This window comes from Cyprinus carpio, chromosome A7 (genome assembly GCF_018340385.1).
Source record: "Cyprinus carpio isolate SPL01 chromosome A7, ASM1834038v1, whole genome shotgun sequence".
Classification (NCBI taxonomy): Eukaryota; Metazoa; Chordata; class Actinopteri; order Cypriniformes; family Cyprinidae; genus Cyprinus; species Cyprinus carpio.
This window is the reverse complement of record NC_056578.1, coordinates 14863973-14890380: the sequence shown is the minus strand read 5'-3', so window position 1 is coordinate 14890380 and position 26408 is coordinate 14863973. Positions and strand designations below refer to the sequence as shown.

The 26408-nt window shown below is 36.8% G+C and overlaps 1 protein-coding gene across 4 annotated transcripts in view; it reads right to left on the bottom strand.

Annotated features, from left to right (window-relative positions):
• Positions 1-11148: 11148 nt before the first annotated feature.
• LOC109093705 (exocyst complex component 6B-like) overlaps positions 11149-26408 on the bottom strand; it is a 90769-nt gene continuing 75509 nt past the window's right edge. For 2 of the 4 annotated variants that reach the window (XM_042759862.1, XM_042759865.1), the window contains 3 exons: positions 16812-16924; positions 16672-16683; positions 11149-13079 (listed from right to left, as the gene is read on the bottom strand). In XM_042759862.1, the coding sequence (XP_042615796.1) occupies positions 12953-13079; positions 16672-16683; positions 16812-16924 (252 nt within the window). In that variant the 3' untranslated portion in view covers positions 11149-12952. The remainder of the gene's footprint in view (positions 13080-16671; positions 16684-16811; positions 16925-26408) is intronic. The other 2 variants (XM_042759864.1, XM_042759866.1) reach the window with 1 other exon arrangement.

Here is a 26408-nt window from a genome sequence, read left to right as displayed (position 1 = left end):
GCTGTAGAGCTCATCTCTAAGTGCTGATACACCATCTGGACTGGATTCGGAATAGATCTTGGTGATTGCAGTGACCATCTGATCTGGATACAGACTGGATCTGGGTGGCTATGGTGACCTCAGAATAAGAATGAAACAGACTAATATTAGCATAGATGCTATTCTTCTTACGATGTAATAAGTACATCAGGGTTATGGGTGTTCCCAGTTCCGGTTGCCTTAATTAATTAATACCTCCTGGTTCTAGTAAGAACTCTAGCTGCTGCATTTTGGACTAGCTGGAGTTTGTTTATTAAGCGCACAGAACAACCACCCAATAAAGCATTACAATAATCTAATCTTAAAGTCATGAATGCATGAATTAATATTTCTGCATTTGATATTGAGAGCATAGGTTGTAATTTAGAGATATTTTTAAGATGGAAATGTACAGTTTTACAAATGCTAAAAACATGGCTTTCCAAGAAAAGATTGCTATCCAGTAGCACACCTACTGTAGGTTCCTAACTGATGAAGAAGAATGAATTGAGCAGCCATCAAGTGTTAGACAGTGTTCCAGATTATTACATGTGGAGGTTTTTGGTCCGATAATTAATACCTTTTTTTTTTTTTTTTTTTTTTCCAGAATTTAGCAGTAGGAAATTACTAGTCATCCAGTTTTTTATATCAACTATGCATTCCATTAGTTTTGCAAAATGATATGCTTCTTCTAGCTGTGAAGAAATATAGAGCTGAGTATCATCAGCATAACAGTGAAAGCTAAAATCATGTTTCCTGATGGTATCTCCCAAGGGTAACACGTAAAGTGTGAAAAGCAATGGTCCTTGTACTAAAACTTGTGTAATTATGATCGATATGATACCTCATCATTCACTGCTATGAACTGATTATGGTCAGATAAGAATGGCTTGAAACCATGCCAATGCAATTCCACTATTGCCAACTAAATTTTCTAGAAAACAATGTTATGGACAAAGGACTCATTTTTTAGCTGGAAGTAACTGTTTGAAGTTAAAACACTTTTTTTAATTTCACAAGTTGTTAATTGATGGACTGGAGTCATGTGGATTACTTGTGGATTGTTGTGATGCTTTTATCATGGCACCCATTAACTGCAGAGAATCCATTGATGGGCAAGTGATGTTAAGCTTCAATTCTCCAATCTGTTCTGATGAAGAAACAAATTCACCTAAATCTTGGATGGCCTGAGGCTGAGTACATTTTCAGCAAATTTTCACTTTTGGCTAAACAGATTCTTTAAAGTTCGAAACTAAACTTTTCACAGTTGAGATGTGAAGGCACACCTATAAACTAATTGCTGTGTTTTTTGGGGGGGGTTTTGGCTTACAATTTAAACACCAGCTTTATAAACATGAATCTGATATGCAGTGACCCTGAGACCTTGTGACACAGCATTATGCCCTTGTATAAGCATTACATAATTCAAAGTAGGCTTACATACAGACATACACACCATCGCTAATGTTGGACCAAAGCTCTTAAATAAGACAATCAACGCTAACACCTTTTCAAACTGAGGTCATGGGAAAAGAACGAGGGCTGAGACTGCATTAATATACACATATGGTTTATAAGTGTCTCACACACACACAACCTGTACTTACTAGAGATTCAATATTATACAACTTTCACATCCTGTTGAGGACACACTAAGGAGCACGTTCTGTGAGTGTAACATGACTCACCAGTGATAGTCATACACAATGAATCCATTCTAAGTTGGATCACAGTAATAAAGCTGAAGGAAATGACAGTGGAAAAAAGGTACAGTGACTAATCACCATTAGGGAACACACACAATTAAAGGATAAATCAAACCCACATGTTTTCAAATCATATATAAATAAAACCGTTAAAGGAAATGTTTTGCGCAGACACATAACCCAGAAATAATCACTAATGATCCACTTTTCCATAAAATTATTAACATTGCTCACATATTTACCAATATAAACAAGACTTCAGTTCTCGAGAAAACAAGCTCTGATGAATCATTTGCTGTTGTTTCTTTTGGACAACTCTAACTTTAGACGCTGAGAGACACAGCATTATCAGCTGTCACTGTGGTGCTCATGCATCCTCAAATTGAGTTATATATGACAGATACTAAATGGTAGGTAGATTGTTATCTTAAAATCATCAGCATATCCCAATTCACTTTGGTTACACAGAACACAGCCAGAATATAAGGGTCATCGGGAGGTCTGATGGTTTTCAGCTGCTAATCTGGTTTGCATTACAGCTAGTGGACGTAGTTTAGCCACAACAGTTTACAGTACATTACCTAACATAGAGCCTGAATCATTGTGTTTCGCCTAAAAAAAAATCAAGCCAGGTCATTTCCAGTGTTTCCAAAACCCATTTTAAGACCTTGCAGTATGTATAAATGTAACCAAGCTTCATCAAACTGTCACCCTGGAGCCAATAGAACATTAGCACTGGCTTAAAGAGACCAGGTGAATCAGAGTGTAAGAACACCAGCAAGCTTCCCTGGTGTTGTCACTCAGTGAAATTGTGTTAATCCTGTTCTTTCCCTTCCATTAGTAAAAAGAGACACATGGCATCTCTCCTTTATGGACAGAGAGGTCATCATCAATGACAAATATGCAAAATAATATTTGCATACTGAATTGCAAATTTAGTTCTGAATTTATGTACTTCTGCTACTGATTTATGACCGGAATCATTATTTACTGTCCACTAGTGGCTATCAGAAGTAACTAAGGTTGGGATACACTACATGAATTTTGAAAAATTTGTACTACTCCAGTGCAATGCTTAAGAAGATTTGGAATATGGTGCATCACATGTATGACACTTGTCTTTAAAAATCCTGCGTGTGTAGCTGTGTAGAGCCTGTCACAATTATTCAGTGAACTCAGTACAGAGGTTAATGATTTATTTCAGTGTCCTGGTGTCAACTGAATAAACACAATTAGTCACAAAAGCCAGACATGAAGACATACAGACCCAGAATTATACGCGACATAACAGGAACTACACATAAATATCTTAAAAATCAAAACTCGCTGGGGATAAAAAATAAAACAATATATTGGAACATGTTTGCAACACAACTGCAGCATCACAAGTCACAAGCACAGTTCAAAAGGACATGTGTGTCCCACACTAACTCAAAACCAAGGTTGCCTCTAGGTCCATCTGGGGTCTATTCAACAACAAAATGCAGAATGTGTGTTTCACATTAACACTGTCAAGTTGTTTCTCATGTCCTCCTGTCACCCTGAGCCTGTTTTGTGGATATTGAATTGCTTTGTTCATTGCCTCTTAAAAGGAATATTTTAATGTAAATGTATAATTTGAAGCTAGCTTGTTTGGTAGTTTGCTTTGGGAGTACCTGGTTAAATAAAAACATAAATAAAAACATGAAAGTAAATCTTAAGTGCGGTGGTGGATGTGACTGAGGCTCAAATAAAAATTGGGAAAATGGTTTAAATATGTAAAATATTGTCAAACACAAAAAGATTCCAAAATAGGATTTGGGGTCAGGGTGAAATCTGAGCATAAGCTTATTTATTTATTTATATTTTATTTTATTTATTTATTTTTGTTTATTTTGTCTCTTATATGAGATCAAATCTAAAAGCAGAATACTGCATTATTTTCAGTGTAGGATCGGGTGTGGCAGAGTTTCCAGGCAGAAACAGAAAACCCAGAGTAGAGTAGAGCTGCAATGATTCACTGGAAGAAAGAGTGGAAAGACGAGGTCAAATGAGGTGGGAGAGACAGACAATCGAAATCAGGTGAGTATGCCGTAGGCATACATGAGAAAGAGAAATTTGACCAGAAATTCACTGTAAAAAAATTACTGTGACAATGTGTCTGGGTATTAGAAGACGTCATAGTGGTACATTTTAAAACTTATAACTATATTTAAGTTATATAGTGGTAACATCCCAAGCTACTTGGATATACTATATATATATATATATATATATATATATATATATATATATATATATATATATATTTTTTTTTTTAATACTTTAAATATATTGCTAACCATCATAATAATACAGGGGGCAACACAGAAAAATTAAATGATGAATCAGAGTTCATAAAACATGTCCAATACTGATATATAGACGTGTACAGGGTCATACACACAAAGACAAAATGGCATCAGGGAAACACACACACATCACTAAAATAATGCAATAAATATCAACTAAATAACAGAAAATGTAAAACAAAACACCCTAATGTACATTACTGATAACAAAATATATAATTTCATATGTGATGTGTCATGCAGGGTCTTCTGGGAATGTCCTTTAACTGTTTTTCTCTGTAATTATATGGTAATTCATAGTTTTTATGTGCAAAAAAAAAAAAAACAGTATTTTAGAACTACATGCAATGCCACATTAAAATATTTACAGTTTTTCACTGTATGTGGTATAAGATAACTTGAAGTTAACCAATAAAACCATTTTTACAGTGTTTTTTCTGGGATAGAGATGATAAATTTGAAAAAGTAAAAATGAAAAATAAAGCAATGAAACTTCAAATTGAGAACTGATTAATAACAAATTTTACAGTAGTTAACGATTCATTTCCATAAAGAAAATGAGAGAAATATCAAATATCAACTGGGTGATTTGAGAAAGATCAACAGACCTAAAAGTTGTTATTGAAAATTGTTTGACTGTTGATCACCAGCAGCGAACTATTTCAACATGTAAAACTTCACATTTTGTGACAGTGTGAATCCACAATACCTGCTAAACTTGAAAACTTTATCTTGAGAACTCTATCTAAATTCGATAGTTTATAATTTACTTATAAAAACATCAGCGAAGTGTGAGATCATTTACAGTATTTACTGGGAAAACCCTGCTCCAGAATGTTTATATACGTATGTTCCTCTGAATGCACACGTATCAGCTTGTTTCCTGGTAAATGAGAATTACGCATTGATATTATTATTTTTTTTTTATGTGGTGAAATCCAGAAATTCTGCACTCTCCTCACTTTGGGAAACCAAGAACATTTGTGACATGCTAATTAATGACAGACACATTCCTGTACTTCAAAACAGATGGAGGAGCGAAGAAACAGAAGAGGGAGAAATGACTATATTCTTGTGGATCCCAGTAGTAGGATATCTAAGACAGGAACAAATGAACTAAAATCCTTCTCAGGGTTTATGCTAATCAATATAGTATTAGCATTTTAGTATCATAGAAATCATTACTTATTATAACTACTTTTATTATTTTTTATATTATATATATATTTTTTTAGAAGAGTTTTATTATATGTGTCAAAATCTATTGTGTAATATTATAAGAGATCTAAAAATATAAAATAATATCTAATAACTGAGTAACAACACAAGTAAATATTTAATATTGTCAGGATGCCAGAACACAACATGTTTGAAACATGTATCATCATTGTTTGCTTCTCTTAATTTAGCCAGCATATGCTCTTGTTTTGTTCCCTGCCTTACAAACATCTGTGAGTGAAATCGAAAGGCGTAACTGAAGTGACTCTGAAGTGGGCAAGCATAAGGAGAGCACAATTCCACAGAAGAGTCAATGCCTCAGAAGACAAACAACACACTCAGTGACTCAAAATCTCACAGCTATTTTGAGACGAACAACGCAAAACCTAATGTCCCTCTAAAAATCAGAGAGAATTGTTGCTGAAATGATGTTCCAGGATCAACAAAGATACTGATCCAGGAACAATGCCTATTTGGGCAAATAATTTTTAAATGTTGTGTCTACACCAGCTGAGGCCATATTGTTAACCAAAGAGAACAATTCTCTTCTCAAAAGTATATCTTGTGCCAGACCTTCTCCTGGAGGGCCACTTTTCTGCAGACTTTAGCTCTAACCCTAATTTAACACATCTGAACCTGAGCTATTCAAGGTTTTCAGACTCGCTAGAAACATTCTGCAGGACGTTGGCACTCTAGGAGGACACCTTGGTCTGAGAACTTCAACTTGAGGTCAAAAAAATTCAACCTTGATAAACTTGATACACTGTTTTTGCAATAATTGTTTATTATGATTTAATTAAAATATCTTTTCTATTTTAATACATTTTAAAATGTAATTTCTTCCTGTGATGTTAAAAAGCTGAACATTCAGATGTTTTACTATGATCGGTGTTGAAAACTTTTTTTTTTTTTAGGATTTTTTGTAGAACATGAGTAATTTTGGTATAAATAGCAGTTTAAAGAGGAAACAAAGAACCCTTTTTTGACATAATCTTCAGCTTTGGCATGAAATCTCTGAATCAAAATTGCTATTGAAACCCTAAATCACATTATTTTTAAGAGGAGAGGTTTAGATTTCAGGTCAAGCATCTAAAATAGAGATATCAGCATTTGGACAGTAACAGGAACCAAAAGAATCTGACAACTAAGGGAGTCCAAATCTAATCTAACCTAAATTCCTAGCAACTACATTCCAAAGCAGTCATTCAATCCAATTTTGTCTAAAAGAGGGAATAATCAAAATGCCAGGTCCTTTGTCTCTAGTATGAGACTGGTTCAACTGTAATGGATAATATGCGGTTTAGGTTTTGCAGTACATTTTTATTATGTTCAGAACTAAACAGGTTGCTATTTAGCCCCTGCTTTAAGTCCTAAAAGTAAATCACCTAGGTAAACTGTTAAACATGACAAGAGAAGTCTGTGAAGGAAATGAGCATCCCTGAACAAAATACGGCAGCACAAGCATCTGGATCCCTGGAGCACTGGCCATATGTGAAGATGCTGGAGAACAGACCTTGTGTGAGAGCCTTCAATATAATAGTAGTCTTTTGATTCTCAGAATCTTAAACAAAATGGTATGGTCAATAAGTTGATGCTAAAGCAATTCAGAGTAGACAAGGTATTATTTATGACCATATTGTCGAAGACTGGTGGAGATTTACACACAAACAGTGTTAACTAAGAGTTAAATGTGGAGTGATTGAGCAGCTAAGTGGAGATGGATGGCTCAATGATAACCCCCACTGCCCACTTGCTTTGTGGGGGCCAGTGCTATTAACATGTCCATGTAACAATAAATTGCCAATCCCACACACGCACACCCTCAGTGCTTCACAAGCAATGATAGATGGGCCCCTTCAGGCCTGTGTTGGAACCTGGGTGTGTGTCGTTGTCAGTGTTCAAATTAAACCCGAGCCCCTCCCAAACACCTTGACTGAAGGGGAGGACACACAGAGCGCACACAGTGGAAGCCAGTTTTGTTTCTGTAACCTTTGGCTCCCGGAGCCCATCAATAACCTTCCAGCAGCACTGAGAGAGGGAGGGTGGGCTGCCATCCATCTTCATTGGCGGAGAGGAGAACGTGCGCTCGCTGTCTCTCCTCTCTTCCCTTATCACTCTATCTTCTCCCACACTCTTACTTCACTTTCACTCACAACCTTTCGCCTTGTCAGTTCTCTCTCTTTTAACAATCGGGTTGTCTCCTGTGAATCTCGATGTTGATTTACAGGAAATCAAATATACAAATTGTCAGGTTGAGATTTTCCCCTCAACTAAAATTAACCGAAGCAACTGAGTGCATCCAATTTTCAGCAGCCATTATTCCAGATTTCATTCATATATGGCGATGTACTTCATTAAAATATGATACTCAAGAAACATTTATTAGTGTTAAAAACAGACTATGGCATTTTTCAGGATTCTTTAATGAAAAGAAGGTTCAAAAGAACAGCAGTTCGAAATTGAAATCTTTTGTAGCATTTTAAACATCTTTAGTGTCATTTTTGGTTTTAAACGCATCCTTGCTGAATTAAAGTATTAAATTCTTTAAAAAAAATTATAATAATAATTCTTATTGACCCAAAACCTTTGAATGGTGTGTATATACATGTTACATGCAATATATTATATATATATAAAGATGTTTTTCTCCAATCTTGGTGTCATTACACCAAAACCAGGGGAATGGGCAACAAAAGGTTTTGATGTACATAAACCACTTTACAATTCCCTAATTAAAAGTGTTGATGTTTCTATGACACAATGCTTATTTATTACACATAATGAGTCTGATTTTTACACTGTAAGGTTCAGCAATCCTAATGCAAAAATATGCTGTCAGCATCAAATACGGCTTTGATCAATTTGCCAAGTGATTGTTGGTCACTGTTCTGGTAGCGAACAGATAAACTGTGGCATAAAGAGAAAGAGACAGACTGAGATTAGTTCACAGATCACCATATTTCCATAATCAGTCAGATATGAAGCCGTGGCAGACACTATGCAAACATCCCACCACTGTTCTTCCCTCTTCTGCTTTTTCATCTGACCCATTTGCAAACACACACACAGATTTTAACAATAACTTACATAAAGGCATATAAACATGCAGGTTATTTTTAACTCTCTTCCATAAGAGACAAAGATCAATGGGTGACATGCTATCAGTCTTCACCATCGCTGGCACTCTGCTTTTATCGGTTTCATTTCTCTTTTTTATCTGTTCTGGGCAAATGTTTATTCTATGCTCCTCTGCACGCGATGTTGTCTTTCTGGATATTGAGACAGTAGTGAGAAAGTGACCTCACTAGACCTCTGACGCATGAAACACAGCCACTTTTAATAGATACTTTCAATGTCTTTGCTAATGGAGGAGTTAGTAAAACAATATTTAAGAAATATAAAAGAAATATTTCTAGAGTGAATTCACTATCAGATAGCAAAAATGCTGACCTCTATTCATCTTTGGTTGATATCAAGTTTTTAACATTTTGACCACATTCTAAGGCAATACTGAATTTGTCAGAGTGGTATTTGTAAACACTAAAGTCTGCCTCATAAAATGTTTGGATACCTAACAGACACAAGCATATACAGTATGATATTCCCACATGTTTGCTAATAGAAAATATCTACATGATCTCTTAACACGTCCTGACAAAAAATAAACATTATACTGAAATTGTTGACTAATTTTATGTATGTGGAAAACAAAATTATGTGCAACATATTTACTTAATGGGAATTGTCTACTTTACATCAAACAAGCAAAAAGCAAACATATGTAAAAACCTGGACCTCTCAGCATCTGAATATACTAGTTATATAGTTATACAGCACTAACAACATTCCATGTTATAATTAGTAAAGTAACATTTGTAGTTCATTAGTGTTTCCCAGTACTTGCATAAAAATTAAAAATGTGATTAAAAAAAACTATTTCTAATAATTATTTTAATAATTTGACTGTACACTGCCAATTATTCCTTAATTGTGCATGCAGAAGAGCATGATCTGTAATGAAGACGTTTTTCTCAGTGTCGGTTTCATCCTGATGTGTTTTTGTAGCACTACAGGGGGATCACAACATCTGTTTCTGGCAGATCATCCGTCGTCTTCTTTGTAATAGCCCATTAGAGGACAGAGGACAATCTTTTTGTTCTACTAAAAACAACATGCAAATGTGAAGCCTGATCTTGATCTCTGTCGTCTCTTTCCTTTTCTCTAACACGTGCACAAAACTCAAATCTTCAACCAAACATAAGGTGTATGAAACAATGCACTGTAATAAAGTTAATGCATCCCTGTTGGGAAAAAAAATCTTACTGTCCCTCAACTTTTTGAATGTATGTACATGTACTGTATTTTTGTACCATATGCATGTTATTTTTTTGTCAGGCTTAAAATGCTATACTCAGCTTTATAAAATATGGAGGTCCCTGCTCCTTTTCTGTTTCCTTTGAGTGGTCCTTAGCTTGGAAAGGGTTAAATAACAGAATCAATCAGTGAATGTGACTTCACCGTTGTCTGTGGACGTCTAGCATAAAATTAAAGCCTAATGAAGTGTTACAGAAAACTTTCCAAGAGGACTGCATCACCAAATTCCCTCACCATGGGTTATATGACAAAAGTATAATCATTCAAGCAAGTCCTTTATCTTGGGCCGTAAGAAGAAACAATTAATCTTTAGTTTTACATTTGGCTCAACAGGGCCGTAACTGCCAGAACTTCCGAACTTCGCCATCGGTCCCAGGGCGTGAGGGAGGGAGACGGGCACTGAGATGGGCAGTAGGAGGCAGGATTCATCATCCGGTTATAAGCTGGCACTGCTCGGTTCCTGAACCCCAACAAAAAGCCTGTCGCGCTCAAGTGAGCCCCAAAAGATTTGTTTTGCCTGACTCTCCCAAAACATGTGGGAGACCAACAGCCCCGGAGGGCCACGGTGTCTCGTCTGAGAGAATGAAGAAGCGGAAAAGGAAAATGTGTTTGTGGTGTGGTCACAGCTCAGTAACGTTCTCCACACACATAAATGGTGGTGGCAGGGGGCATCTCTCACTGCATGATGGGACAGTGATTGCACAAAATTGGAAAAGGCAGGTTTTGTGTCACAATGAAAAGGCGGAAGATGGAGTAAGACAGAGTGGGAGGAAAGAGGGAAGAGTTGTGTACATCAATGGTTCTAGGTCATCTAAGGTCTCATCAAAAAGTCATTGACTGCCATAATGCTCCACCGCACTGCTTTCATATTTCATATATAAAGCACACTATGATATTATTTGACTGAGAATGATTTCATTCAATCACTGAAAAACTGGTAAGATGTAAGTACAAATAATTTAGTCCAAAGTATCTACAAAATGTTTATATTCATACTGTACCTTACTGCAAAAGTTGCATCTCTGTTAAGTCAAAATAACTGATCAAGGTTTATAAACTTTTTAAGGCCATCAGAGTCACTGACCTGTGGTTGGTGCACATCTGGACAAGTGTCATTATTGTTAACTAACACACACACAAAAAAAGTTAATTGAAATAAAGCTGACAGAGAGTAAAATTAAATATTACATCAAATGCTGCCTTGGCAACTAACTAAACAAAAATAAGTTGAAGTTAAAGTAATAAAATCACTAAAATTTTAACCGATATGAATTAAAGCTAAACAGAAATATAAAAAAAAAAAAATAATAAAAATAAAAAAATCCTAAAAATTGAAATGGAAACATTAAAAAATAATAAAATAAAAATGTAAAATATTAATGTATACTGTAATAGCATCCAAACAATAATAAAAATAAATAAATCAATCTCATTACCCTGTTCCCAAACTGAAAGTTAAATGCTGTTAAAATTACAATTACAAAAAAAATACACATTCTTGATTGATTACTTATTTGTTGGCATTTGCTGAATTTATTAGTATTGTAATATTCATTAGTGGTTTAATATAACAATCTGTACAGTGCATCACTCTCGAGTTATTACTGTTCTCTACAATTGGAGCTGTATGCTGAAAGTTCTCATTCGTGCTCGCTTTTACACGCTAACTCATGTCCATTCCCTGCTCATATGTCCAAGACCAGGTGCTGTGCGGGGAAAAAACTGTTAATTATTGGCATGAAAAAAGTCAAGGCACAGACAGAAAGAGCTGAATCCAGAAAACAGCTCGAAATAATTTGACATGGCACTCCTTCTGTCCCTAAAAATGAAGAATTCCCTTTATAATTTAATGGTTTTGTATCCATTGTAAGGGCCAGGCTTCAAACATACATCTTTTGTGCCAGTAAAAATAGAAATGAAAGAAAACGAAAACTCCCTTTAAACACAACAATCTCTGTTCCTTAAAACTCTCAAAAAAGAAATGCGTAATATTGCACCCTCATTCCAATTAGAGAAAATATCAAAGTTATGGGAAGACGACACTAGTTAAAAACTAAAAGGATGTACAGTCGTGTACATAAACTCACATGACTGTATAAATGTGCTGACATTAGCCCGCTCTTGTAATTCGCTTTATCTCTATGCCATTATAATAGTAGGTTCCCCTTCCTAACACATCCTCAAGTCAGTTTTGGCATCGAATGCTGGCTGATATATTTGCAATTAATGAATACAAGAGATAATATCCTCTATTTTGCATATTTGAATTTCAAAAAAAAAAAAAACACCTTAACCTGGTCAATTTCATGACAATAGTAAAATAATCTTCTCCAAAACAGCCACACAGCTGTTGTTCTTTAAGGTATTAAGCTATAATCTAGGTCTTGGCTGTAACAGACTAAAGCTGAAATATGTCTAGTATACAATTACTACACATGAAAGATTTAAGATGAGCAGTAACTAGATTCCCTGTATTGAGAACTCTGTAAAACTTCACAAATTATGATCAGCACTCAAATGAACCCTTGACACATCTGTGAGAATATTAATTTATATTCTCACACATATTAAAGAGATAGTTCATCAAATCATCATTCTGTCATTATTTATCCACGTTGCTGCAAACCTGTATGACTTTTTCTTCTGTAGAACACAAAAGAAAATACGTAAAAAAATAAAAATGTTTTTGACTTCCATCCTATGGACAAAAGAAATACAGAGATATTTCTTAAAATATCATCTTTTGTGTTCAACAGAAGAAATAAAGTCATACAGGTTTGGAATGAAAGGAGGGTGAGTAAATTATGATTTTTAGGGGAACTATCCCTTTAAATTTGATATAGTAGAAATTATGACAGCAATATTCAAGTCTAGTTAGTGTTCCAATTTCCTTTGCAGCAATTTAAGTAATATCCAACATTACAGTGTAACTGTAGTTGTCAAATTCAAAAGTGAAAAAAATAATACTTTAGAATTATTGTAAAGGCCATTCAAAAAAGGATAACAGTCCTTTTGACACTCAATACAAGACAATAAAAGGCAACCGAAACTTGTTTTAAAGAGCAATATGTGATGTGTGTTGTCCTTAATGTGTTACATAGGAAGACATGGATACCATATCACACAGGCACGGGATGGTTTAGCAGGTGCACCTTTCAGAGAGGTGCGTCCAGATATGTGCATGATAGTGCAAGTGTCTGTGTGGGAAAAGAACAATACGTCCAACTAATGGAGGTGTGCAAGCGAAGTTCACGTCAGGTGGCAACTCATCAGGACGTGGGGCCGTGTGCTGATGAGATGGCTTTCTCAGGCCTGGTTGGTGGCGATGAGATTTCTCAGCTGCTTGACGACAGTGTCTATGAGCTTTTGCTTGTCCCGTTCATTTTTACGGAACTGAGCAAACATGTTGTTCTTGCGGCTGGTGTCCTTCATCCTGCACACAATGAATGAAGCAGATGAGATCATTAGATTACAAAAACAGAAAAAAATGGATTGGTTTCTTCCACATGGAGAGTCTAGACTTTCATGTATCCTCAGAATGAAATCCTTGTAACAGTAACGCAGAGAAAAAGAGACCAAACAGAATAGATTTGCTTCACTAAAGCCTAACCAATCCAAACTCGTCATTTATAAGACCTTAAACAAATATGAAACAAGAGGGGCACTTAAACTAATGTCATGACGGTCACAGGGTGCTGCACCACTAAAGAGCTTGAGGAAGAGCACAGACTTTAACTGAGACTACCACTGTGTGGTTAAGAAAGGGCGCTCCATATGGTGTGCCATGCAGGAGCCTTGGAGCGGTCCCGCATGGAGGTTCTAATGAACTTGCTCACTTTCCTGCCACTTGTGCCAAATGCTTCTTCTCAGTAGCCTGGAGATCACTGAGCCGATGCCTGCACATTCCTCTCATTTGCAACCAGACAAATCGTGGCCAAGCTCTCGGAGTCTGACAAAATACTGAAGTGACCCATCATCAAGGCAAAACACACACACACACACACACACACACATTAGACTGTAGTCCTCAGCCTGAAAACTGAAAGGGCGCATATAATGGAAAATAGTATTTTCCTTGCTCTTTTCAAACTGAAATAGTTTGTGAGATTTTTAAGCTAATTGTCAAGAAAAACACTACTGTTTGAAAGTATGGGTTTGTTTTTTTGTTTTTTTTTAACGATTCCGAAAGAAGTCTCTTATACTTACTAATGCTTCATTTATTTGATCACTGCAAAATGGTAATATTGCAAAATATTATTCTTTAATATTGCTAAATAAATCTTTTGTAACATCTTTCATAATATAAATCTTTATTTAACATTGTCTTACCATAACTTTTGATCAAATTAATGTGTTCTTTCTGAATAAAAGTATTAATTTCCTTTTTTAAAAAAAACCTTCTGATCCTAAACTGTACATATATAATTTTTTAAAGGTACAATAGCAAAATAAAAAGGCATTAGGAAGAACGGGGCAAAACTAAACTTTGTTGCAAGAAACCATTTAATTAACATTCACAAATTCAGGGCAACCATAAAATACTACACAGTCTAGAATATGGTTCTTATGAACACAATTCAAGTTACAAATATTGTAAAAGAGAGAGTTAATCTGTTACGGAAGCAATTTCATTATCACCACCAGGAACCAATCCACTCTTTCTACTTCTATCAACTCTTCCTGTGTGTCTTATTCGCTAGAAGTATTAGACAAGATAAGCATCTCCAACGGATGCATGACTGTACTGTCATAGTGATATGCATTACTGCTTTATTACAGAGAGCCGCATGTGATTACCATGGTGATAAGAACCACCACCACCTAGTGCGGAATTTTTGCTTTGCTGAGCATAAGAGTTTGTGACTTGCTTCTGGAGTTCAACAAACAAGAAGTGGAGATTGAGGTGGACAGAGTATTAGAAAAGTGATGCTCAACTGGTTCTGCTTCAGGCAAGGATTTTCATCGGAGATTAGCTACCGACCCGACACAGAAGCAAAACTGTTTACTGTAAACTAAAATTATGAACACAACACAGACCTGTCTTTATAGTTTGAGTGTCTGGGTTTAAAATGTTTTTTGAATTTTGATGGTTTAATGCTCTTGGTTGGCGATAATTCGTTGCACAAAACATACTGTGGTCGGCACAAACCATGTTTATTCTCGCTGCAAGTGGATTTTCGTATTTGCTTCTACCTTGTGTAGATGAGGACACAGGCCTAATGTGGACAGATGCTACAGGGAACTAGGAGTGCCACTTAAAAATAAAACAAGGCAAACAATTATCAGTGTATTAATGTAATGTAATCACTTTTGAAATTGACAAATAAATTGACACTCACAACAGTCATTAATTTTTGTTTAAAAATAATAAAAGTAGTTAAAACAACACTGATCAATCATCTTAAATGCAACAGTTTAATTGTATTTTTATTAAGCATTTAGAAAACTATATCCAAACCATATTCTGTGTCCCTCACACCGAAATCAACATGCATTTTGTTGTTAACATTTAGCATTTTCTCCCCGGCAACATGTATTTACATCTGAAAATGATTAAAAGTTTTGTTATGACTGTCAGGAGTTTGGTGCATTTCTATACAATATATTTTTCTTATTTTTCTGAATGTTAGAAAATTGGATATGCAACAGTACCCTTGAAATATTGGATATCCCTGCAATGAGGTGATACACAATCACATCACTGCTGGTCCGACTTCACATCCTCAGTTTGGATGCTTACTCCACTTAGAAACAATCAAGATTTTACTGGATGAGTTTTTTAAAACAAACTAAAACTCATGTTCTTACATTTAATCTTCCTTTCCCCCCTCTAAGCAACTAAAATCCCTGTCTTTTCAAGTACACTCCAATAAAGGAAAGCTTTTCTCCTCAACATGCCAGTCGTGCTCTGATTCCAGACACACACCAACACACACATACATAGTATTCATGTTAAGTGGTGTGCTAACCCTTGCCAGGCTAAATAATACAGATAATTTTCACCGAGACAGAGGGGCAAGAGGGTAAGGCTGAAGTAAGTGCAGCTCTAAAGGGATCAGACGGGTGTGTGTGTGTGTGTGTGTGTGTGTGTGTGTGTGTGTGTGTGTGGTTGTCTAATGCCAATCCTCTGCTGCTTTATATCACAGATTCAAGAGGACAGCCAGGGAAGGGAAGGAGGGAGGGAAAGAAAAAGAGAGTGACAGAAGAAAGCAGAAGTGATCGAAGTCCAACAAATGCACACATACACAACACTGAGGAATGCATACATTCTGCAAACATGTAAGGAGTTTGAATGGCAGCATGCAAAACACTGACATTAACACTCACTCTTGTATATAATGTACAGCAGAAGTCATAATGTGAACCAAACCTTACAAACTTAACACACACTAAACATGTGAGTGAATATAAAAAAAAATGTTAAGAAAGGTCCTGGTTGTATTTCACTCCAAAAAACCTAAGTAATATATTATTATTATTTGTCGGTGTGTGTGTGTGTGTGTGTGTGTGTATTATGTATTTATACATACACACACAAACATTGATTGATAAATATGTTATCATTAATATACACTGGACAAATATAGATTTTTTTTTAAAATGCAAAGTACATTATTAAAGAACATTGTAATTGTAATTATCAGTATTGTCATTTTATCATCATGGTGGCATTATTGTACTTAATCTTGTAGTATAAAAATGACTTTAAGATTTTATATTTCATTTACAAAATTAGATTTGAATTCTAGAAATATTGATAATTGAATCTGGACGGAATGTTTTCATTACTGTATTACAAGAGTGAGATTTTTTTAGTTATAATAATGAAAATTTAGGTATATGCTGCCATAACTGCCATAAAAATAATGTCACAATACTAAACCATAAAAAGGGTTAATTTCCTCTAATTAAAATATTGTTTCTTATCCATCGTTTCAGGGTGAAATACTACTTGGACATTTAATGAAAATTACCCATGTAAAAGAGCACGCTCATCACATAAAAACCAAATGCAGAGTACTTACGACCGAGAAATCCTGCTCATGAGTAACAGATGAGAGATGAGAGAAAACAAAAAATGGTTTGCATCTTATTTGATGTCTTAATGTAAGTGCATGTGGTTTGATGAGTGAGGAGAAGAGCGAGAGACCAGTGTGAGACTCACTTCTCTAGGAGGGCCAGAGCCGTGTGAGGATTGACTCTCAGGTACTTGCAGGTGGGTCGGCCGTAGTCAGCCAGATACGTGGACCAATCCCACTGAGTGAAGAGATCCAGTAACTAAACAGAGGACAGTGGTGGTGCAGGGAAGAAAAGACAAAGAGAGATCATTAAAGTTCACTAAACACCATCACTGGCCCTTGTTAGATCAGGCCAGTTCACTTCTCCCAATGTTACATAAGTGAGCAGGGCCCCTTAAATGAGATTATAGAGGAGACACAGGGGAAAGCAACATGACAAAGCAGGGGATTAGAGGAGAATGGAGGGAGGTTAAAGAGAGAACAGCCATTTACACTCTTTCACCCGGACCTGACCTGATAATGGGCCGGTAATGACCCGTGATTGACCCGGCCAGCTACTGACCTTGCTGGAGCCTGGCCAAAAATGCACCCCTCAGCACAGGCTCAATAAACAACAGAACACATTCCTCCCTCCCAAACAAACCTACTTGCACAAACACACACATTTAGACGCAGATCCAGTGCTGGGAATGCAAACAAACACAATCAAACATGTCATCAAACTTTCAAACAGAAAAATGGAAAAAGACTTCACAAAAGTCAAAAGTCATAAAGGCACATCAAGGGAAGCAAAAAAAAAAAAAAAAAAAAAAAAACATGCCAATGTGTGCATGAGTAAAATACATCCATGCCAGCAAGACATGGTTATAAATATGTGAAATTCACTGTTATATTTGAGCTACAGCAGTTTTTTTTGTAGTCAAACAGTCTTCAGCTGTCTTTCCAAATACATACTGAAAATTCTAGGAATAAATACATATCGCCTCTGTCTTTCAGCAAAACCACACAAAGCTGAGGACAACTGAAGTTTGCTTGAATTTTATACATCCAAGACGAAGCCAAGCTAAAATTGTATTATCTAGGTCTGTTAAGTGAAATAGCAAAATTTCAAGGCCTGCTAAACTGCGATCACAAAATGGTCCATTACCAATACTGTATCAATGTATGAAGCACAGCTCATACAAAAGTCACTTCCAAACTAAGGAGCTTTCTGTTGGTCATTATGAAATCTGTGGGAAATGCTTTCGCTTTAATGGGAAATTCCAGATCGTGTGGATTCCTATTGAAATGCCCGGATTTCGCCCCCATGAAAACAATTGTAAATTTGACCAAATAACAGTAAGTGAACTCAACTTCAGTTAATAATAAAAATAATGGACTGGTACAATTTCAGACTAAAGCATTTAAATAAGTACTTATTATTTAGGTCCATCTGAAATAAAACTTTTATCTAAACAAGTTTAACCACCTGCTGTTCAAACCATGTGCACACACCCTGTGCGATGGCAGATAAGCACCTGCGTAAGATAAGTGATTTCTGGATTTGCATTCATATCTTGTTTGTTCCTTTCTTCTCTCTTCTTCCTACTGGCAAGGTCTATACAGACCCACCAAGGGAGGAAGGCTGAGGAGGACAGAAAGAAAGAACTCATTTGCGTCTGTCATTTGTAATATGAATGTACTTGAATTCCACATAGCGCAAGCTAGTGTGTCAAACTCGTCCATGACCCAGGTTTCACCTTTCCGCCCTGCCTCTCCACCCCGCCTTCACCTCCCAATGAACTTCCACTCGGTCTCTCTCTTTGACCTCAGCGTGACCCCCGATAGTGTTATCGGCCCCTCTCTGAACAAACAGAGGGCCATGCTAGAGAGGAGCTGGGGCATGGGGGCAGGCGGGCGCTGGATTATCACTTCCTCTCATTCTTCTCAAAGAAAGAATGATGGAGAGAAAGGGAGGGAGAAAAGAAAACATGATGTTGCACATTGATGTGTTGCTCTGGGTTCCCTCACAGCCTCAGTGTCACTGCTGGTTCTCACTCCGCTCTGGGCCATTTGGATAAGGGTTTATAACAGTTATTCTGACGGTCGTACTTGTTTGTTTGGAACGCGGCAGGAATAGCCATTCTCGTTAATAGCCTGGGGGTGTTGGGAATTGACTGCAGTGTTATTCTTTTTCCCCTTAGGCTTGTTGCTCTTTCTGGCAGTGTTCTGGAAAAACAAGGTTTGATTTGCAATTTTACTGTTGCAATAAATCTAAAAATGCTCTGGTGGGGAGCTTGTTATGTAATGATCACCTATGCCCGAGTAACCTAGTAGCCACCTACAACGGCTTGTGAATAACCAGCAGATGAAGTACAATTATTCATTACGACTTAATGAGGTCAATGAGAATGAGGTGCTATGTAAAAGAAGGGAAACTAAGATGAGAGGATAACCTTCTTAACCTCAAAGTCAATTAGTTTTGTGTTCTGTAGTCACTAATGCTAGTGTTTTGTTCTCTTTGTGCCATGACTGCCACTTATCACTTCATCAATGCCTTCTCCTCTCACTCCTTTTCTCGTTAGTTCTCCTCTCACCTCTGGCTGCCCTCTGGCTCCCTGCATTGTTTAGTGCATTCTAGAACTGGGCCGACAGCCCCAAAGGCTCACACAAGCCAAAGTCAGTTGAGCTTGAGCACTTCACTTCCTGTTTGTTGCTGCCATGTGTTTTGAGTTTGAGCTCTGTCATGTTAATTCTTTATCGCCTATTTTTTTTATCTTAAAATCATTTTATAAACCATAATTTTTGTTTCTATAACGTGTGAATATATCCTCTATCATATTCTACAACAAGAACAATCAGAGCACTTTGTTATCACTAATTTTATTTTGATTTCCCGAGTCCACTATTAGCTTATAGCACATTAGCGTCGCCAGCGTGGTTGCCGCTAATCTCGCGTACATTGCTAATACTCTATTCATACACATTACCATTGTTTTACTCGCTGTTACTTGCTTTAATGGCAGATGTATGTCTACCTTTGAGTGCAGGTGAGGACACGTTCGAGCTGCATTTGGTGCAGCTTGAGCTGGAGGCCATGGAGAAGGAGATTTGTGTCCTGGAGGACTCCATTGTCCGACACATCCTTGCTACGTTAGCCGAAGGTAAAGTGCACACTCGCTGTTTCCCTGGTGCTCGTGTTCTCGATGTTTCTGCGCAGATACCCGCGATCCTGAAGGGCGACGAGAGCCCCAGAGCGGTCGTGCTTTACACCAGGGTAACGACACCACGCTGCGACAGACGGAGACACTGAAGAGGGACTTCAGGAGCCTGATCGAGACGGTGCGCAGCACATCACCCGTGGCGACAATCATCGTGTCAGGATGAAGGATTGCTTCATATATATGGGAGAGTGATTTGTTTGTTAGGTTTTTTTTTTTATTAGAATGGTTATTGTTGTGATGTAAAGAACAGAAATTGCTCTGTTAATAATCTTTTCTGGGAGCGTCCTAGGCTTTTTCACGCTGATGGCCTGCACCCCAGCAGAGTCGGAGCAAAACTCCTGTCGGACAACATCTCCAGGACGCTACGCTCCATAAGACTAGTAAGCTAATTCTTAAATAACTGCTATGATGGCTTTTGTTCTACCCGCTTAAATGATAGACGTACATGTGCTGTCCAATCTATTAAGACTGTGTCTGTTCCCCTTTAAAAATCTGATCGTGATTAAACCAGAAAAATGTCAAATAAATGAACAAAATAAATTTTTAAAGTTTGGGCTCATAAACATTAGATCACTTACACCCAAAGCATTTATTGTAAATGAAATGTTCACAGATAATAGTTTTGATGTTCTCTGCTTGACTGAAACCTGGCTCAAACCAAATGATTATATTGGTCTAAATAAGTCTATTCCACCAAACTACTGTTATAAGCATGAGCCCCGTCAGACTGGTCGTGGGGGAGGTGTTGCAACAATATATAGTGATATTCTCAATGTTACCCAGAAACCTGGATACAGGTTTTAACTCATTCAAAATACTTCTGCTTAATGTTACACTGTTGTAGGGTTAGTTCAATCTGTTCTCTCTTGCTCTGGCTACTGTGTATAGACCACCAGGGCCGTATACAGAATTCCTAAAAGTATTTGCAGATTTCCTCTCAGACCTATTAGTTACCATTGATAAAGCGCTAATTGTCTGAGATTTTAACATTCACGTTTATAATACAAATGATGCATTAGGACTTGCGTTTACTGACCTAATAAACTCTTTTGGAGTCAAGCAAAATGTCACCGGACCCACTCATCGTTTTAATCATACGCTAGATTTAATTATATCGCATGGAATTGATCTTACTGATATAGATATCGTACCTCAAAGTGACGATGTTACTGACAACTTCCTTGTATCGTGCATTATGCGTATTACTGATATTAACTATACGGCTCCGTGTTATCGTCCGGGCAGAACTATTGTTCCAGCCATCAAAGACAGATTCACAAATAACCTGCCTGATTTATCTCAACTGCTCTGTGTAAATTTTTTGTGAAAAAATAAAAAGGGATTTTAAAGTTAAAAAAGCTATTCAATCAAGAGCAGTGAGTGATTTCTTTGTTGTTGCTGTTTGATTAATATTAAGAAAGTGCTGTACACTTTAAGAGAATGCACTGTTCCAGTGCACTGATCCAGTACATTCAGCCGTGGGTCTTCTCACTGCATGCACGAGCACTGTTTAAACTGGTTTAAATGAGTTTAGCTTAAACACAGATATCAACATGTGCAGTTCAGGTCTCACCTATGCGTGCACTATCAGCACCTGGGGTGATGACGGAATAAATGACTGCTCATATTCCACCATACAGCATTCGCATTGAACAAGAGTGTTTGTTTTACGTGTCATTTATAGCAAACCATATTACAGATGCGTTGTCAGATTGAAGCTAAACTGAGGTCCCAGCGCGTGCCGAACCATGTGTGGAGAACCGTACGGTTTGATTATTTTCTGCGAAGAGCGTTACATTTCTATCCCTATATCTTATATATAAAAGATAAAACTTCTAAATTGTCTAAGCTAACAGAGTGTGATAGAAAAAAAACTGTAAAAGATTGGATGACCAAAAATTTTCTCCTATTAATTTAGGATAAGACATAAAAACAGCAAACAGAATCTCGCAGATTACAATTTGCAACTAGATGGATGTACTGTTACTTCCTCTACAGTCAAAAATCTGGGTGTTATATTACACAGCAACTTGTCTTTTGAAAACAATATTTCCCATGTTACAAAAAAAGCATTCTTCCATCTTAGAAACACTGCCAAGCAACGAAACGTTACCTGTTTCTGATGCAGAAAAGCTAGTTCATGCATTTATGACCTTAAAACTGGACTATTGAAATGCACTGCTAGGTGGTTGTCCTGGATCTTCAATAAACAAGCTACAGGGGGTCCAAAATGCAGCGGCTAGAGTCCTTACCAGGTCAAGAAAATATGATCATATTACCCCAATTTTACAGTCTCTTTTCACTGGCTACCTATTAAGTTCCGTATGAGTAACAAAATATTACTACTTTCCTATAAGGCCCTTAATGGTTTAGCTCCTGCGTACCTAACTAGTCTTCTACCATGCTACAATACATCATGCTCCCAAAGGTCACAAAACTATGGACTTTTGGTAGTACCTAGGATAGCAAAATCCGCTAAAGGAGGTAGAGCTTTTTCGCATTTGGCTCCCAGACTCTGGAATAGCCTTCCTGATAATGTTTGGGGTTCAGACACACTATCTCTGTTTAAATCTAGATTAAAAACACATCTCTTTGGAAAAGCATTCAAATAATGCATCTCATAATCTTGGACTGCAGTTCAAATTGATCAAATGCACATTATTATTCTTTAGCTTGGGTAAACAAATTAATTTTACTTGGTTGGAACAGCAGCTACGCTAATTATGTCTCTATTTGTTTCTCTGTTTTGCCACGGGTAACTAGGATTTACACAAGCTTTAGTCTGGATCCAGAACACCTGAGAAGAGATGATGCCAACTCCTCAGAGGACCTCAGATGATGCCAACCCTGAAACAACATACAGAACTACTAAATTTTGCTATAAGTTTGATTGCATCATATAATAATTGCTGTTAATAGTGTTAGTCTGTTTGATTACGTCTTTAATTGATTTTTCAGCACATTTCTGCCATATGTACATAAACTGACAGTCACCACTGATAAGCTACTACTAAATATTGTAGAAACTTAATTTTCTGTAAAGTTGATGTGCAACGATTTGTATCATAAAAAGCGCTACACAACTAAACTTGAATTAAATTAAATTGAATATTGCAACATTGATAATATCCAGCACAGAAAGAGAGATCAGCTTAGTAAAGAAAGCAATAACAATAACCCTCACATAAAACAACCAGAAAAAAAGGCCAAAGTAAAACTTGTCCTACAGTATATTCAGAAGGACCTACTCAGTTATCTGTCAGAGTAGCTTCAAGATATGTCTTAATAAAAATGTCTTTTAAAAGTCTACTAAACATGGGATGAGTCACAATGGGCTGGTATGCAAGTTTTGATTTGAACCACAGCAAATGGAGCTCAAGTGCATGGTCATAAATGTGAATGACAAGCAAATCCGATACAGATACAGCAGTAGTAAACGTCTGCTGGGAGCAAATATAAGCATATGAGATCCGAGAGAAAGATGCCAGCCAAAAAAAAAAAAAAAAAACTGAAATCAAGAGGATAATCAAAGAGGATAGCAAGTATCTTTGTTGGCCACTTCAAATTACATGTAAAGTTTTCTCTGATGTAATCAGCAAAAAGAATAAGAATTCTCCTAGTTTAAAGGCCTAGCTCACCCAAAAAATTAAAATTCTGTCATCAAATACTTTGTCATTTTCCTCCTAACCCATAAAGCTTTCATTCATCTTTGAAGCACAAATGAAGATATTTTGAATGAAACCTGCTGAGAGATTTGTCCCTCTATTGAAGTCAATTCCTCCAAAACTTTGATGCTTAAAAAACAAATATTTGATCAATGCACATACAGAGAGCAAATGGAAATGGAAGTGGAAATGGAAATGGAACAGTACATGCTTAATTCACAATAACAAACTTCATTGGTTCTTGCGGAAGCTCAAAAGTGCTTATGTAGCAGACAAGAACAAACCTAATTGGTTCTCGCATGTCAAGCCTGTTTGAGATTCCTTTAATCACATTTGATGTTCTCCATGTATGTGCATTAAACAATTTTATAGGTGACTAAAGGCATAAATATGTTCATCATATAAAGCAATATTTTCCTTTTTTGGGGGAACTATCCCTTTTATGTGTTCAATTATACGTCTCTAACATTTATCACTGATTCCCTGTCAAAGTGTTTCAATACCTGATTTTCTTCAAATCAACATTTTGTTGCAGCATTTTCAACAGGAGTAAAAAGAGATGCAAGAAAGAGGTGCAAAAAGTTTTGACGAGCAAATTTGTTGGGTCTATGGCTAATAAAAATGGTGGAAAAAGTGGGCTAATCATCCTGTCCCCCCCGAGTCAATTAACTAGGGGGTTTCAAACTCACAACTTTTAAGGTGCCTAGTTAACATCCATGCATTCTGATACGATCAGCGCTTATGGTAATTTCTAGAGGTTTCCGTGGGAAATCTGCTAACGTTACTGAGAAAGGTCAGGAAAAGTGTCTTATCTTAAAATTGACCTGCACAGATAATGCACAGAGAAGTCTGAATCAAAAACACTTCGCTCAGCTATCTATGGTTCTGGATCATGTGAAAGCAGAGAGAGCAGTGGAAAGAAAAAAAACTGGAAGGAGCAACAACTAAAGCATCATTCAACATCAGTCAAAGTCCACCGGGAGGAAAATGATAAGCGGTATCTGGGTACTGGGGAGGAAAAAAAAAAAAAAAAGGGAAAAGTGGATCCCTGTTTCAAAAAGCCATATTTCAGTCTGCACAGTAGTAGCACACAGAGGTCAGAGGTTATCCAAAGAGGTTATCTTGGCTTAGGCACCATCTACGCTAAAGCATCCAGCAAAACAGCAAGCATGAGACACTCAAACACAAATCTCGGTCTATGCAAACATACATGCTCTTAACTGCTGGGAAAGGATCCTCATGTCAATCATCAAGGATTAACAATGTTGAACATGTGCTTTCTTTTCTGTCAAAAACACTTTCAAATGACAAAGTCCTAGTGCTGGAGATAACAGCAACTGTCAATCAGAATAGAAGAAAGAGTATAGAGAGAGGAATAAGAGACAAAACAAAAAATAAAAATCTTGCCAACAATCTTAAAGGCATCGCTCATTCAAAAATGAAAATTCTGTTATCATGTACTTATCCTCATGTCACTCCAAAGTTATGACTGACTTTCCTCTGTGGAATGCAAATAAGATATTTTGAAAAATATTTTCCTTTTTTTTTTTTTTTTCGTGTTCTGCAGAAGCAAGCAAGTCATATAAAAATAACACAAGGTTGAGTAAACCATGACAGAATTTTCATTTTTGGATTAGCTACCACTCTGCTAGGATGCTGGTAGCGCTGTGCCACAACTGAGTGTCTCATATAATTACATTAGGAGAAGCAGAGACCTACATGATTACGACCGGACAGAAGTCTCAAGAGGGCTTCAGAAGATTTCAGCAGAGCAGAAGCTCCAGCCTGAAGTATTCTGACAGCTGTAACTCAGTCTAGATTAAAACAAACCCAGACAGCAAGATACAAAGAGTTCATGAGATTAAGGTTGCGCCTTTTCAACTCTGTGACAATACTTAATTGATACAGAGTTCTCTTACTGGGTGTGTATAGAACAAGTCACTACAAGACACTGCTAATCTCTAACTGCAAAGTGAACTTTTGCTGAGGGAACTCTAAGCATGTCCAAAAAGAATGAGGGAGGCTGGGGTCAGTGGGTGGTCAAGATGGCGATGGTTGCAGTGGCCAATACACTCTGCCTCTAAGCTGAACTCCACTCGGGTCATTGTTCTGTTATCAGTCCTTTTTGCTCTGTTAGCAAGCCACATCAGGGACAAGTGAAAACAGCCCTCTTCCTGAGGCTGCAACGTGTGAGGAGCCGTAGTCTTGGGAAGACTTGGCCTCAAATTTACCTTCCTGTCCTTTTCAGACAAGGAAGAGTTATCTCGGGGGTTATGGTGTGGTGAAGCGGTCATAGAGACCTGAGGAAAGTAGCTAAATCACACAGATTACAAACTATGACAAAAGTATTACAAAAAGTTAAGCAAAAAAATTCAAACATTAAATAAAAATATATATAATACATTTTTAATGAATATATAACAACTATAAATAAATATACAAGAACAAGAATAAATAAATATACTTATTATTAATGAATTATGCTATATATAAAGCATTTTTTACATAAAATTATAAGGTGTTTCTTTGGGTCACAGAACACTTGATATGGCACGTCCCTCTGTATACTCTCTGTGACCTTCTAGTTGACTTGTTTTGACATTTATTTTAATAGAGTTGCAAACTGTAATTCATGGACATTTGACAGCGTTTACGTTAGCCTAGGGGAAGAGGTGGCCTCACTTTCAACTTCCTGTCCATTCAGAAAAGGGAGTTAATGCCAGGTCAAAATGACAACAAAACAGTCACAAGCTCTTTCGGTCCAATGCAGGACAGATCAACTAAGAACGAGTGTTAATAAATGAATGAGCAATATTTATAGACAAACAATAACATCTTGCAGGTGGAGGATGAGCTTAATCCACACAAACCGTTT